Below are 16,797 nucleotides of genomic sequence, written 5' to 3' on the forward strand. Positions count from 1 at the left end.
GGGGAATGCACCTTTTCTTATAGTGTTTGATGTTTTAGCAATATTCAGTACCACCAATCATGAAAATATTTTTAGATCTGTTGTAGATTAAAGTTCCAGTACTGCAATAGTTTTACTTTGTTCTGAATGTTCAATCCCCATTCACATTAGTAGGAAAGAATAGGATGACTGGAGTGTCCTAAGACTTGAATCTGTTCCGTATCTCCTTTAATATCTATATAAAACAACTGATAGAGACCACCCAGAGCTCAGTTCAGAATAAAGTATCAACAACTGAAGGTACTCAGCTTTAAATCTGCTGTGGAATTTTAAAGAAATTGCTGTGGAGGTGCATCCCTTAGGAGAGAAAGGAGGTAATGGTAAAAAGCTAGTGAACCTGGGGCATCCCAGGTAAGAGGGAGGGAAGGTAATACTCAAGCAGATTTGCAAGATTTATTTTCTATAGCCAATCTCAAATATGGTATAGTTGTTGTCTTACTGTGGAGTCAGTTTCTAAATTTGGTCTATTTTCTGCAGCTGACAAAAATAATTTTAGGATGAATTCCAGCAGGACAAAATTCATCTCAACCCAGATAACCCTGCCTTTAGTGGTTAATGGTGTGCTGTTAACCCTGAAGAAGCTAGTGCATAATTTTGAGGTCCTATTGGATTCATGGTTCCTGCTAGATCCGCAATTGGAAACCATGTCCAGGAAGGATTTGTCCAGTTTTGCCATTATGCTGTTTCTCTTAGCTCAGTAGGTATTGGCAATAGAAATGTTTGCATGAATTATAGTAATTCAGTCTACAGTAGAGCTGTCTTGTTTTCCAATAGGAATCTCAGATGAATAAATGGGTTCATTATTGCCTATAATCTGTATATTAATAAAAAAATCTCATTGTTACAATCGTTCACTGGATAAAATGTTGAATTATGGGGCAATTGTTTTTGAACCAAGGTATCTCAGATGAGTTAAGTTACAGAATGTGGCCAAAATCCAGAATTCATGACTCCAAAGAGAGTAAAATTTGGGGAAATTGTGACTGCTTCAATGCTGCTGTGATCATATTTTCTTCATTTTCAACATTTCATAATAATTTCCCATCCAGTCTCACAATCCCTCCCTCCTTCCGCCACCCAGCAGCAAGGAATTTGATCATCATGTGGCTTTTAAGGAAGCAACAACTTTAAGAGACATAAATATTTTTTTTATTGTTTTATGTGACCCTGGATATTTTTTATTGTTTTTTGTGAACCTTTTCCGGCACACAAACATGCACATGTATTCATATCCCATCTTTTTAGGAACTCAGAGTACATGCATTGAACTCCATCCTCCTATATTTCTTCACAAAGCCCTATGAAGTAGGTAGGATTGAAAGTTATCAAGTGAATTACTTTAACCACTATATATTTGTCCTTGCCCATTCTATTTTGTTCTTCAATTGCCTTCCTACTCTGAAACTTTAGCCACCAGAGATCAGACACTCTCTTACTTTCATCCTCAGGTTGTTGAGATCTATTTTTAAATTGTCTCTGTCAGCTTCCTACAACTCAATAGAGAAGCTGGGATGGATTCTAAATTATTCTGAGGTAAGAGCAACAGTGTACAACATTGTAGTAAAAATAAAGACAAATCAAATCAAATCATTAGCATAATTATGCTGTATAGAAAGAGATGGGACACTGTGGTCAAGAGATGACACCAAACGTTCCCAAGATGTAGCAGGGAGGACAGATGAAGAACAGGATGAAATGACTATACATCTCCAGAATCACAAGGAAAAGTACAGAATGAAGAGACAAGAAAAAAATAGAGGAAAGGAAAGACCAATTTGTGAATATCAGTCAACACTAACTACTGCAAACGTTCCTGAACACAAATATATCCTCTTTCAACAACAAAACCTCAATAGAGAAGAAGCAAAGCAAAATGCATGGCTTGCATGATATAATATTTCTGCTAATGTTGGTGCAAGGATCACAGTCAGATGCCCTCGCTGCCATGCATTCTTATTCCCTGGAGAAACTACCAATTTCTGCTGTATGAAGAGAAAGGTCATGATAAACCATTTGAAAACAACTAATGAACTTAATTTATATAGCAATGATGAGCCTATTGTAAGCAAGTTCAGGACATCAGACTACACAACTGCTCCTTCCAAATGACATCCTTTGGTGCCAAAGAAGTTCTTCCAACGAAGAACGGATAGAATCCTTCTGAGATTGTTCAAAGGCAAATCCATCATTACATCAAACATTTAATGCCAACCTCCAACTAGCAAGACAAATTTATTCCAATGATATTCAAAACAGTGTAGAATTGAACATTGATATACCCCACAATGAAGCTGTACATTGTGTCCCTTCAACTTGCAAAAGAACAAATTTGAGACATGCCCAAGGCTTCCCATTGTCATTGATCCTGACCAGAAATCAGTGTTTGAACATGAGAGATTTAATGCACAAATTGGCAATGAAGTTATCATCCTTATACCAAAAAACATTGAACTAAACTAGCATCACAGCACATTTTTGCTAGAATGAGGAGATAGTTTGCAAATAATTTTAAAATCCCATTGCTGCTGTGATAGCTTTCAATACATACATTTCTTTCCTCTTGGAGATGATGGCTAATCTCATCAATTCCAAATGATGAAAATAATGGCAATGTGTTATTATGTATAATGAATAATGAACCATGAGAATTAATCTAAGAGGAGGACATCTATTCCAACAATACATGGTTGATATGACTGCTAAGATTGAACATCAAAGGCTGAATTACATCCAAATGAATGAAGCAACCTTGAGATCAACAACATACAAAGCCTTTTACTGATGCATTGATAGTATGGGTGATATTGGAAGATGCATCATCCTCTTTTTAACATTTCTTGGTGAATCAAGATATGTAATGGAACAATGCCAAGATGTCATGACTTTACCGGAATGTAGATTCTGTTGCCTATTTCTCCCACTTTGACTTCAAAGTTTTCTATTCTCCTACTTACATGGGGGCAAAATAAGTTAAACTAAACCTTAACCTAAACTCATTTTCTGTATTTATCTATCATACTTTTAATTTATCCTCCTTCCAAATTTTTCTGTTAATAACTCTTTGACCTCTTCTAGATCCTCTATTTTTTCAACTATTTCTCTCATTCTAGTTCCACAGCAATTCAGTTCAATATAATTAAAATATACAAAGTGAGAACATTTGGGAAATACTTCAGTGAATTGGGGGAGGCCTAACTAGAGTAGATGTGATATGGAACATTTTGCAAAAAATCATTTAATTCATTTATTTAGTTCCATTGATTCATTTTACAAATTTATATTAACAAGATGAGGGTAAGAATGAACAATCATGGAATACTCCAAAGCAGATGTCAATCAACTTTGAGAGCTAAAGGCCACCCAGGGCAAAGTACTTACTCAAAGTGATAATACCTGAGGAAACCTGAAGCTTTTCTAGATTTGCTCTTTGTGTGTGTCTGTGATTTTTACCCCATAATTCCAAGCATGGCAGAAAAAGTAACTTAAGCATGGGTGGGTAGAGTTAAAAGAAAACTTAACAGAAGTTACTTTGTAAAATAATATTCATTGTTTTTGCATAAAATGTTAATTCTAAAAAGTATGCAACTTGCTGTTCCTGGATTTAGATCTACTATTGGACAGAAATGGAATAAGAATTATTACATGTGTTATGATCGCAAGACACACAAGTTGCAGATGCTGTAACAACCTCCTCCTGCTTTCTATAGATGTCAGGTGATGAGCATGACATTGGTTGGAATAAGGTGGAGTGAAGTATCAAAGTACTCTCTGTAATAAGGATCTCAAATAATTCATAAGCAAATTAACCAAGCACTCACGTGATTCCTCTCCAGCACATCTCTCATTTTGTTTAAGAACATTTAATGTTTGTAATGTTTGCAGCTAGGAATATTTTTCATGTTCTTTGTTCCAAAGGTCCTTTTTCAGGAGGCAACTGAACTTTCTTGGTTTTCTTTTGAAGGCATTTCACTTCTCATCCAAGAAGCTTCTTCAGTTCTGACAGAATAATCAGGAGTGGAAAGAGTCAGAGCTAAAGAAGCTCCTTGGATGAGAAGTGAAACATCTTAAAAAGAAAAACAAGAAAGCTTAATTGCCTCCTGAAAAGCACCTTTGGAACAAGGATGACTTGGATGACTGAGAATCTCTACAGACTTTCATGCTCTTCGTGTAGTGAACATTTTAGGATTGAATGGCGTTGCTTTACAAACTCTGATAAATTGTTAACTAATTCAGTGCATTCAAATTTACTCTGAGTAGTAACATCCTATTACAAGTTTCCTGGTAATGTCAGTTACATTTTTCATGAATCTCATTTCCAAGGAAAACCTCCAAACTATATTATCTTCGTTCCTTTAAGGTATTTTGGCAGGATTTTTTTGTAATTATATTTTTTTATGTTGGTTTTGTATTTTTTATTGATGTTACTATATTATTTTAACGAAATTTTATTATTTTGGGTAGCTTTGGGATTACAAAGATGAAAGATATGCAGATGTTCAATGATAGAATACTGAATGCCCAAGGATTAGGAGACAGGCTCGCTTGTCTTAAAATCACACAAAAATATTTCAATGTTTTGTTTTACAGGAGGATGAAAATGAAGCTGAAGGAAAACATCCCTCTCAAGAGATAAACATTGAACAGAAAAATTCCAAAAAATAGAAATATCATTGCTCTCTGAAATATGTTTTCAAAAAAATTAAATGTCATTCCTCTTTGAAATGTATTAAGTAGTATCAACGTGATTAATGTGTCTCATTGTAAAAATTATAGAACATTCCCAATAAAAGACATTGGAAATTAAAATGTATCTTACTCTGAGGAATTGTTTAAATGGGTCTTGGTAATATTTATGATTAAGAAATCATGAATTTTTCATTACTCTCTCCCATACACACACACACACACTAAAAATATTAGAATTATGTGCAGTATAATCTTTGTCACTTTTTTGTGATACAAATTTATTGAAATTCTTCATTATGTTATTTAAGGTAAATGATGAACTCAATAGCATTCAGAATGTACCTCATATCCCACAACATTTCTATGTAGTCAGTAATTAATTTTGATAGTTGCAAATTTAAATAATTAGGTAACTATACAATAGAAATATGACTTTTTTCTGAATTGAAATAATTGTAGACGTTATCACATTATTTCAATAATAAAATAGAATTCTTTGTAAAGTTGCATCCCATTTGAATAATTCATGAATTTAGTATAGCATGGCAAACCATGTTAGGTTAGTTCCAAATAAAAATTCAGTTGTTGTTTGTTAAATGATAGTTTTTAACTTTACATTTGCTTAATAAAATATAATTTAAACTAACCAAAGGTAAAGGTAATGTGTAAATCTAAATTATTTTCTCAGCTTGAGTGGAATTCTCATTGTGGGTGTTCATGTTACATTTCCACTCTCTTCCTTTCTGGTCATATACTTAGCATCTGTTTTCACTTCAAAATAGAAAATGTATCTTTTAATCCATATTATTATTACTGACATCAGTAATCTGCAAATAATTGGAGGCTTCCTTGTATGACTTTTAGATTTTGATTTTCAATTTGATGAAAAGAAATTTTAGATTGATGGATCAGTTTTTTAAATGTTTGTTTTACTTATCAAAATGTTTGGCTATCCATCTCATAGTTAAGATAAAACAGACATTTAACAACTATAAATATAAAAATGAATTAAAACTGCAAAAATTAAAACAAGCTAAAAAATAAAGATTAGGAATAGAGAGGTGGAATGCTTTCTCTGTTAGTGCACCAACCATTTCCAGCCAGCAACTTTTCCTTCAGAACCCCATGACAGACAGCATAGATAGGTTTCAAGGCTTTTCCTGAAAGCTAAAAAGAGAAGGATAGATCTTACTGAGATAAAATATCCAAAGAGTAGGAGCCATGGCAGAAAAGGCTCTTCTCTTGGAATCCACTAGCCAAAATTCCTTGGCTGATGGGATCCACAATAGGCCCCTTCTGCCAGTACAAGTGAAGAGGGAAAGATGGTTCTGCAGATGTCCTGAACCCATGCCATAAATGGTTTTAAAGGTAATTATCAGTATCTTGAATTGTATCTGGAAACTAATCCGGGGGGCAGTACATAACAGTGATGTTGCAAGTGCCATGCTATGGGCTGCCAAAACTGTCAATGTTCTGAATACTATTCAAGGGTGGCCCCAAATAGAAAGTGTTGCAATAATTCAAGTGGGAGATGACTAAGATGTGTGTGACTGAGTACAGTGCCTCATGATCCAGATAAGGGCTCAATCACATAATGTGGGGTGAAGGCTCTTCTGGCCATGACTTCCACATGGACTTCAAGCAGAAGTGAGTCTAGAAGAACTTCCAAGTTGCATACCACTCCATCTAGAACTAAAGATGATAAGCCTCCGGATACTAAGACTGCAAACTCAAGCACTCCCTCTTATCAAGGTTAGACCCCCACAGTCTCCAGGCACTACAAAAGGGAGGCCACAGCATTATTTGGATCAGCAGGGGTGGAAATGTAAAGCTGAGTATCATCAGCATATTGATGGTATCTCAGTCCATGGTGCTGGATGATGTCATCCCGCAGTTTCATGTAGATGTTATAAAAGAAAGAGCCCTGAGCCTGTGGCACCCCACAAAGTAGCAGCTGTGGGCTGGACCTCTTGCTCCATACAAACATTGATTGGAATGAGACAGAGAAAGGCATTGAACCAATTAACATTGCATTCCCAAATTCCACAACCAACCAAAAAATGTCATGATCCAAAGCTGCCAAGAGGTCAAAGAAAGCAAGGATGGCTGCATTACCTTCATCCTGCTTTTGCCAGAGATCATCAAGTACAATCAGTGCCACTTAGATCCCATAACCAGGTCTGAAACCTGACTGAAGAGGATCTTGAATATCTATAGCATTCAGGACTCTGGAGCTCTGATGCAATCACTTTTTCCGCCACTTTCCTAGAAAGGGAAGGTGAGAAATTGGACAAAAATTGTCCAGTACAGGTCTAATGAAGGCTAATCTTATGATTAAATTGTCTGAACTATAATATTTTTTAATGTTATAATTATTAAGCACCCATCTTCTCACTGAGGTACTCTTTATAGTTTACTACCTTTATTCAGGGAGGCTCTATGGTTATTCCATTTGCCTTCACCAACAACTCTATTTGCACCCGGCTGTACTTGGAATATAGAGTCAACTACCATGTTTCCCTGAAAATATGACAGGGTCATAAGAACTTGGCCTTATTTTTGGGGAAGGAAGTCTTATTATTTTTGAAGGTGGAGGCGGCGAGTGTGGTCACCTCATGACTGCTGCTGTGTTGCAATATTTTCAGAAAGGGCTTAATTTGGGGGGAGTACTTATTTTAGTGCATATGTTCAAAAGCCCAATTGGGCTTATTATCCGGGCAGGTCTTATTTTTGGGAAAACAGGGTAGGATTTGTGAGAAGTCCAGAAGTTTGAGTCTTCTTAATCATGATTTCACATAAACAACAAAGTTTTCTTCATGCCTAGAGTGATTTCACAAATATGTGGTGTTGTAACCTTCCCACTGAATATTTTATTCCACATCATAGTTGTACTTTTGCTGTTAGATAAATCTACTATTATCTCCACTTCTCCATTGTTCAGAACTGACACAAATAGAGCTGTGCAGTGACAATCATTCTTTCCTTTAGCAATTACAAGGCATGTACATATTGTGCACCAGTATAAGAGAACACTGTATCATCCCTATCTTTCTAGGAAAGCGGTACTTTTAACTGTTGCCACAAGTCCGTATGAAAGGTTGTAACTTAACTCTAATCTTAAGGGAAATTGTTAAGAAAGATTTCAAGCTCCAAGCGGTTAGCACTAAATTGAGGGACCAGAGTTAGCCCTGAAGACACTGATTCCCTTTGTCCTGTCATTCAACACCATATTGATGATCCTTTTGACCCCTAAACTTGCCTCTTACTTTACAAACTGCCATCCATATATACATAGCTACTACTGAAAATGGAGTTTGGGGATGGAAAGATGAGGCGTGTGCAAAAAATACACATATACACCCTATCTTTTGATTGCCCCTCTTATCAAACAGACATTTTTATTCTCTTCAGCTCAAGAAAAGAAATAAATTACATAAGAGGATTTGGGATACCATACCAACATGTTCCTCAACAGGATAACTCACTGAAACCAAAACAGAATGAAACAGGACCAAATGTAGGATGGTGGGAGAGCAGAATAAATGTCAAGGTAAAACAAAAAAACAAAACTAGTTATTTGGGCCTGCAAGAGGGAAAAAAAATCTGCAGCAGAAGTGGCATTGGGCTAGTGGTTTATAATACCGGCCACTCCTATTTTACACCATCTTTTCTTTTGACATGACCTGGACTGGTGCTGTTATGTGTTGCAAAGAAATCCAGAAATACCCTATGTGTTCTTTCCCACCCTATGTATAGAAGATTTGAGATCTAGTCCACCTTCAAGCAAGGAAGTTCACCAGGTAACTTTTAAAATATAAATGAACAGTCTATCTTGACTTGAAATAGAGAAGAATGAGCAAATATTGCTATAGGTTTGGTCTGGTTACTGAAATATTTATTAATTCACATGTATTTTCATATATTTTTCCTTGCAGTAATTACACTTTAGTGTCTACTTTCCTGCAATAAGTATTTGTGTGTGTATGTATTTTGTTTTGTGTTATGAAGTGCATTGTTTTTGGCATAGATTTGGGAATAAAAATCCAATTTCCTGTAAAACTGAAGATCAAATTACTTTTTCTTCCCATCAACTGGATGGAAAATTGAATTGGAACTTTCTTCGTGTTACACAACCATACCACTGACTACTTAACATTCTTTTTCATTAAGCTTTCATCCTTTTAGTTTCTTTACATTAAACAGAGAGATAATCATTAGATGATCTATGCTTCCTAAGATATACAAAAAGAACATGAATCTTCTAGATGTTTATTACCAGTCACTTATCAGAACAATTAAAACTTCCTTTCCTCAAAAAAACCTATCTGCCTTTCATTTAGAAAATGGCAAATTACAGACATTGAAGAAATAATATTAATAAAAGAAAACTATCATAGTTAACAGCAACTGGATCAGTTACAACACTAGCAAAAAAACAATTCAGTTAAAAGTTTTGGCAAGGATGACCTTTTTTAATTTTTAGAATCAATATATTGCTCCGTATTTAAGAATATAAAAATACAATTCTTGATTTAAATTATCCTGTTTATTACAAGTGAAAAGTGTAGAAAGAATGTACCCAAAACAGATGCTTGAGCTGCTACTCATGAAATCAAAAGAAAGCATAAAATATTTTGACACAATGAAGATGTTTTTAATTTGAGTTATGGTTGAAACAATCAAATGTAAATCTTATTAATCATGAGAGGATACACTAAAGAAATAATTTCCCACTGAAAGGTTATTTTCTGATAATTGTCTGCCTGCTTGTCCTTTAATATAGTGACCTTACTGTTAAGTTTGATCTTAATAATCATGCAAAGTTATATGGAAGGAAATATTTTGATATCCTGTTGCTCTGACTTTACAGCTTTAAATGTCAAAAGCAATCTCTTGGAATTCTATCTGGAATTAGTAATCAGTGGCATCCTGAACAAATTTCAAAGGCATCTGATTGTAGTATCCCTTATTCTCAGACAATAGCAAGAACAGGCCTTGAAAGGCAGTGTGAATTCATGGCTTTAGACCCAGCATGGCAAGCATGAAATCTACAAGCTCCAAACCAACTCAGGTTTCTTGGAATGAACTCCAAACCCGTAGGGACAATGGCATCAGGTGAAATGCTACCAGTTCAGACTGGTTCACCCGAACCAGTAGTAAAAAAAAAATGAAACTGATTCAGGTGAAGTTTTTCCAACGATCAGCTGTGACACAATTTATTTTAGCTAGAAAACAAGATTTCTTTCTAGCTAATCTAAATTGCATGGCATAGCGGATTCCCCCTCCTTGCTGTTCACTTACCTTTGCAGGCACTTGGTAGCAGGCTCCATCCATCCGCCCGGATGTCATCACATCTGTTTTTAATGCACTGCACATGTGTGTGAAGTCCTGTGCATACACGGAGGTGGCACATGTGCACACTCATATTGCTACCAAACAGGTAGCAAAGGTAAGTCGATTTCACCCCTAAATGGCATCACCAAGTAGACAAAGGTTTGAAGTACTGAAATGCAAGATTGCAAGGAATTCAAGCAGAGTAAGTTACTTTCACGCCAGAAAGTGAAGACCTGAAACTTTTGATATAAATCTCTCCACAAAAGAATAATCCTGTTATACATTTTGAAATGCCATGACATACCTTACATTCTGCACTGGAATTGTCTCAGTTTATATTTTGAATTTGTCCTATCTTGCACTGATCTCTGCTGACTTTTTTAAAAAAATGTGGCAATAGAAAGTTGATCATTCTGTTGTATTTTTTTATTAATTTAACATTGATGAGTATTAATTCAGTATTAGTATTCAGTATTTTACTTGGCAGAGGTTTAGATCTGTCGTTTGTTATTGGTTTAGTTTTTGTTTTAATTAATGAAATAAAAGAGTAGCCTCAATATATAGTATTGACACATTTGTGGCTCTTCATAAATTGACTTGGAAAACAGTTTACCCAACATAAACGATTAATCCTAAATTGTTTATTCTGACTTTTGTCTTTATTCTGGGTTCTTCCCCAAATCCCATATTCTCACTGCTTTAGCTTGCTTCTGCATCAGACTTAAAAAACTAACACTCACTGACACAAAAGTAAATAGGTTTCACACTATGAAAAAGTGAAGGTTGATTGGAAAGCAGCCTAGAAAGCTTGTGTGACTTAAAGCAGTGCTTTATCAACTTTGGCAACCTTAAAATGTAGGGACTTCAACTTCCACCTTTCCCCAATCAACCTGCTGGCTAGGGAATTCTGGGAGTTGAAGTTTACACATCTTAAAGCTGCAAAGGTTGGGAAACACTGACTTAAAACAATTTTGGCACACTGCCAAGTGAGAAAGTTCAAAGTTTAATGAATTTATATGCCGCCCAATCCGGGCAGCTTACATAAAAACAGCTCTAAAAAGAATACTAAGAAAAAAATTAAAAATAGAGAGGGAAAGCAAGTTAAAAAGACACATTATGCACTCAATCTTAATGTGGCTGGACCTCATTCATGAGGTCAACAGCCCCAGGCTTGCCGGAATAGCCAGGTCTTAGTAGACTTTCGGAAGGCCGAGAGAGTGGGGAGGGTCCGGATCTCTGGGGGTAGATCGTTCCATAGGGCCGGGGCAGCTACAGAGAAGGCCCTCCCCCGAGGAGCCACCAGATGACATTGTCTAGTCTATGGCACCTGGAGAAGGCCTATCCTGTGTGATCTTATCGGACGCTGGGAGGTATGTGGCAGAAGACGGTCTCGTAGATATCCAGGTCCTAAGCCATGTAGGGCTTTAAAGGTGATAACCAGCACCTTGAAGCGTGTTCAGAGACCGATAGGGAGCCAGTGCAGCTCGCGGAGGATGGGCGTAACATGGATTTATCTTGGTACACCCAGTATCGCTCGCGCGACTGCATTCTGGGCCAATTGTAGTCTCCGAACACTTTTCAGGGGCAGCCCCATGTAGAGCGTGTTACAGTAGTCAAGTCTTGAAGTGACGAGGGCGTGAGTGACCATTTGAAGTGCCTCCCGGTCCAAGTAGGGCCGCAACTGGTGCACCAGGTGAACCTGGGCAAAAGCTCCCCTGGTCACAGCTGACAAATGGTGTTCCAGTGTCAGCTGCAGGTCCAGGAGGATACCCAAGTTGCGGGCCCTCTCTGAGGGGTGTAAAGTTTCACCCCCCAGGCTTAAAGATGGAATATCTGGACTATCCTTGGGTGGAAACATCCATAGCCACTCGGTCTTGTCAGGGTTGAGTGCAAGCTTGTTCACTCCCATTCAGACCCTGACAGCTTCCAGGCACTGGCACATCACTCTCACCGCTTCACTGTGTTGGCACGGGGCGGAGAGCTACAGCTGGGTATCATCCGCATATTGATGGTATTTAATCCCGTGCCGGCGAATGATCTCACCCAGCGACTTCATGCAGATATTAAATAGGAGGGGGGACAAGACCGAGCCCTGCGGTGTCCCATATTTAAGGGGCCTAGGGGTCGACCTCTGTCCTCCGACCAACACCAACTCCGACCTGCCAGAGAGGTAAGAGGAGAACCACCGTAAAACGGTGCCTCCCATTCCCACCTCTTCCAGCCATCGCAGAAGGATACCATGGTCGATGGTATCGAAGGCTGCTGAGAGGTCAAGGAGCACCAGGATAGAGGAGTGTCCTCTATCCCTGGCCCACCAGAGATCATCGGTCAGTGCAACCAAAGCGGTTTTGGTGCAGTAACCAGGCCTGAAACCAGATTGAAAGGGATCTAGATAATCCTAGATAAAGTTCTACCCGTCCAAATTACTCTGCTATTTTTTCCTTGATGAAAAATGACTATTTCTCCATGTTGGGTTTAGGGTGGATTCTATGGTGAGATATCTAGAAAAAAGAAGCAGAATGCAAGTAAATAGGATGCTGTTGTTTCGGAACGATTAAACTCCTTGTTATAAAGCCAAGTATGAGCAACCTTTTAAAACCATTGAACCATAAAAGCCATTTTCTTAAGGGTTTTAAATTTGGAAACAGACTCATGAAATTTATAGCTCTGATGAGATTCTGTTTGCCTGCAGTCAAAATGAGAACCAGATCATTGGTTTCTCAGCATGATACTATGTATTCTTGTATGCAGTAGATATCATTAGGCTCATAATAACATAGCTATCATCACATAATGTCAGAAAAGGTTCATGCTTGATACTTAGTTTAAAACTCCAATTTACACTTCCAGAATGCTAAATAGCTGGATTTTTTTTTAAAAAAGTATGGAGCATTTTATAATAAGGCTAGGGTATCTAAGGTCAAAAATGGTTTAATGCATAGTCTAGGTTTTATCTTCTTTGCTCTTGTCTTTTCAGAAAAATACTTCACTAAATATGTCATTAATGAACACAAAACGTTTAAAAAGATCAGTTCATTGTTTGGTCTTGCATACCTTTTTGATATTTTAAACTGATGTCTGGGGCACAAAAAAACTTTCTGTGTTTTTTTTCCACATCCTGTCAGCTATCTGGGTTGTTGAAGGGGCATAGGAACATCCATCAAATCACCTCTTATTCTTGCCAATAGGATTTTCAATGAAAAAAAAAATTACATTTAGCACCAAGTTTAGGGATTAGCATGTGTTTTTCTTGACCTAACAAAAGATAGGGAATTCCAGATTTATTTTGACATTGTATTTAGTTTGTTACCACTGGAACAACTATTCCCATACTTTGTAGATTGTTTAAAAATGCTAACAGTGCCAAATAAATAATTACAGTGCATCTATAACATAAACGATACTAAATTGGAATTAAATGACTTCCATCACAAACTTCCCATTTTAGTCTGATTTTACTTATTGTAATTTGTCTCTAATTTAATATAACAAAATGAGATGAATGTTCTTTTTTCATGAAGCAATGTGTGAAATCCAATTGTCTAGCTAAATGTATATAAAGGATATAAACCTCTGTTTGCTTATTTCTACATTACTTATATGTATTATTAATACATATATTTTAAATTGTGTTGGCAAAGTTATAATTGCATATTTAAACATCATTTGGAATAAATTTGGAATAAAGTAATTGGGATTTTATTTTTTTTCTTCCATGAGTGTTTTATTATAGTATGGAATGAAGTATAGGTTTCATAAAACAGTTGATTTGATTATATATCCATCAATATATTTACAGGGAATTGATTCCAGTTATATAGAAAAGAGGACAAAACAATATATGGAAACTAATGAGTTACTTTCTAGCAGATGGTATGGAATTTCCCGCCAGAATGTTTTTAGATAACTGTTCTATAACACAAAATGTTTAAAATGCTTAATAATTTTAAATTATTCTAGCATTTACTTCAAAAAAAATTAAATAGCTGCCAAACTAAAACATTTTCTTTTTCTACTCTGATTAGCAAATATGTACAGTGTGATATTAAGTTTAATGGATACAAATTTCAAAAGAAGCATTATTCATGGAGCAAAAATGTTTTAGCCTTCACAGGAATATTGCCATGTTTTGACATTCAGTACAGACATAAACATTGAAAAGTTATGCCATCTTTCTCTGAATAGAATTATTCCTAAAACAGGGAACAATTGCAAAAGTATCTTCAAAAATACAGACGAAATCCTTTAGAGAAAATAAATAAATAACAAATCTAATAAAACCAAAAAAACTAATCTCGCTATGATTGAATATCTTGCTAAAGAATAATTTAGTTCCAGCTCTTTTATGTTGAAATTTAACTAAATTCACCAATTGTTTTGTGAGGACAAGATATCACAGATTGAAATCATGGTTCAAAAGCAGGCTTTGAACTCAGCTTCTATTGGGTTTCATCATCATATTCAAATTCAGAATTCAATTTTAATTCTAATTCACATTGTTAATTTTATGAAGAAACATGAATGGCTTAAAAATGAAATCACATACACTGATGACTTCAGACTCTTTTCCATTCATGCTCATTAAACAGGGCCTTTCCTCCTTCTCCAGACTAAGGGAGAAAACAAGCATTCAAAGGAGCCATTTACTTTTAATGAGGGATATATGATAACATTAAGCTAGACTAATAATTGAAGAGAGATAATTGCATATGTTCACCCAAGCCATCACTATTCCTATACACTCATTCTTCCTCAAAACTGTTTATCCAAATATCCTCCTGTTCTAATTATTCTAATTGTTAACTGCAAAAGGCTTCTCTAAAGAGAAATTACTACTTGAAAAGACTACACTTCTTTCTTTGGAAGCCATGATTACTCCACAACAATCAAACTGAATTATGGAACCATCCCAATGTCTTCTCTTGTTTGGGATGGGGAGGAAAACTTCCCTACACTTTGTCCCAAAGACACTTTTCCAAAAGTCAAATGGATTTTCTTGTTGGATTTTTCCCCTTGAAAATGTTGCTCATCCCAGAAGCTTCTTCAGTTCTGACTGAACACGGTGGGATTGGAAGGATTTATATTATTTGCATTCATCTGGTCATTAGCATTGAGAGTCATTGAAGCCACTTGGAAATTTATCTGTATTGAAATGTGCAAATGTGTGTGGAACCTTTTTGGGACTGCCGAAAGGATTGATAGATAGGACAAAGGTTGTATCATATCCGTCCCCTCTCAGTGGTGGATTGCCAATTTTTTTACTAATGGTTCAGGCATGCTTGCACGCAACATTTCTGCACATGCACATAAGCTTCTGCACATTTGCAGAAGTGTCTGGATGGGTGGGCAGAGCTCCCACCACTGCTACTAATGGTTTGCCTGATCCTGGCCAAACTGGGAACAACCTACCTCTGGTCCCCCTTTGTCGAAAGAAGTATGTTCAAATCTCAAATTATGTTGAGAGAGAAGGTAACTGGCCAGTAGTCAGAAGTAGGCTTTCATGGCTAAGGCAGGATTACAACTCACTGTTTCCTGGTTTCCAGTCTGCTTCCTTAATCACTGGCTGTCTAGGAAACAGGTTTTGAAATGAAGTTGCAAATATAGATTGTTCAAAGATACATGAAGCTCCTTTGAAGAACACAGCAAATAATCCTGTTAATGATCATTTATAATGAACATATAATTCTCAACCAATGAAATGCCTTTATGCTTAGCCTTAATTACTAGATTTTATATCCTGTGCATATGTACTATTGTATCCATTCTTTTTGGTTACTGCCTGGAATGATAGTATCACAATTAGACACTTGGAATCTGTGAGGCTTTGTCTGTTACTGTGTCTTCTCACAGCAATGGTTTTGTCTCATTAAGAAGCAGAATGGTTAATAGACAGAAGAAGAGAGAGAGGGAAGAGATATTAGAACTGAAGCCATTTGTATCTTTGGTCTCAAATCAGCAGTGAGGAGAAAATGGCATAAAAATTTTATGGTTTTTTTTAAAGATTCCAGATTCCTCAAAAAGCTTCTTTGATTGATAGATGATAGATAGATAGATAGATAGATAGATAGATAGATAGATAGATAGATAGATAGATAGATAGATAGATAGATGATAGAAATTTAGATTTAGATTTTAAGTTCTGTTATTTAGAAGTTGAATACTGACTGACAGGCAATCATAGGTACAAAAGTGAGGTGTTTCACGCTTCCTTCCAACTGTAATTTACCTCAGATTTTGTTAACACACAAAGTAGTTTAGGGCTGGTGTCAGATGATCCAGATCATAAGTTCTACAGAGTTTTTGGTGCCTTTTGAAAATCATTTGATTTATGCACTTACTAAGAAGAAATTATTCCTTATTTGAAATGATAAATTGCTTGCATTAGTTCATGCTACCATACTCATTCCTTCCTACACAGGGAAGATTTACTGTGACATTGTTCTAAGGGTATAAAGTAAATATGATAAAATGTCCAGTCCTGCCAGTTAAATGCGCAAAGATACAAATGTACTCTTTGCATCCCCAAAGACAGCTTCTGGTAATTACTTCCTCTTTTATTTTATTTTTATAATGCCACGTCTGCATTTAACATTAATCACAAGCAGTGGTAAGCAGGATTCACTGCACAAATTGCTGACAGAGAAACTCTGCCTTGAGAATAATTTGTCTTTTTACCTTCATTTGCACAATAGCCATTTAGAGAAAGTAGGAAAACAGGAAGTATGTGGGACTCCACTG

At 36.2% G+C, this 16,797-nt stretch overlaps 1 protein-coding gene across 3 annotated transcripts in view; it reads left to right on the top strand.

Annotated features, from left to right (window-relative positions):
• The window catches only part of PHF14 (PHD finger protein 14), a 155,701-nt gene extending 150,852 nt beyond the window's left edge, over positions 1–4,849 (top strand). For all 3 annotated transcript variants that reach the window (XM_032235252.1, XM_032235254.1, XM_032235253.1), the window contains one exon: positions 4,627–4,849. In XM_032235252.1, coding sequence (XP_032091143.1) covers positions 4,627–4,701 — 75 coding nt within the window. In that variant the 3' untranslated portion in view covers positions 4,702–4,849. The remainder of the gene's footprint in view (positions 1–4,626) is intronic.
• The last annotated feature ends 11,948 nt before the right edge of the window (positions 4,850–16,797 follow it).

This window comes from Thamnophis elegans, chromosome Z, assembly GCF_009769535.1.
Source record: "Thamnophis elegans isolate rThaEle1 chromosome Z, rThaEle1.pri, whole genome shotgun sequence".
Classification (NCBI taxonomy): Eukaryota; Metazoa; Chordata; class Lepidosauria; order Squamata; family Colubridae; genus Thamnophis; species Thamnophis elegans.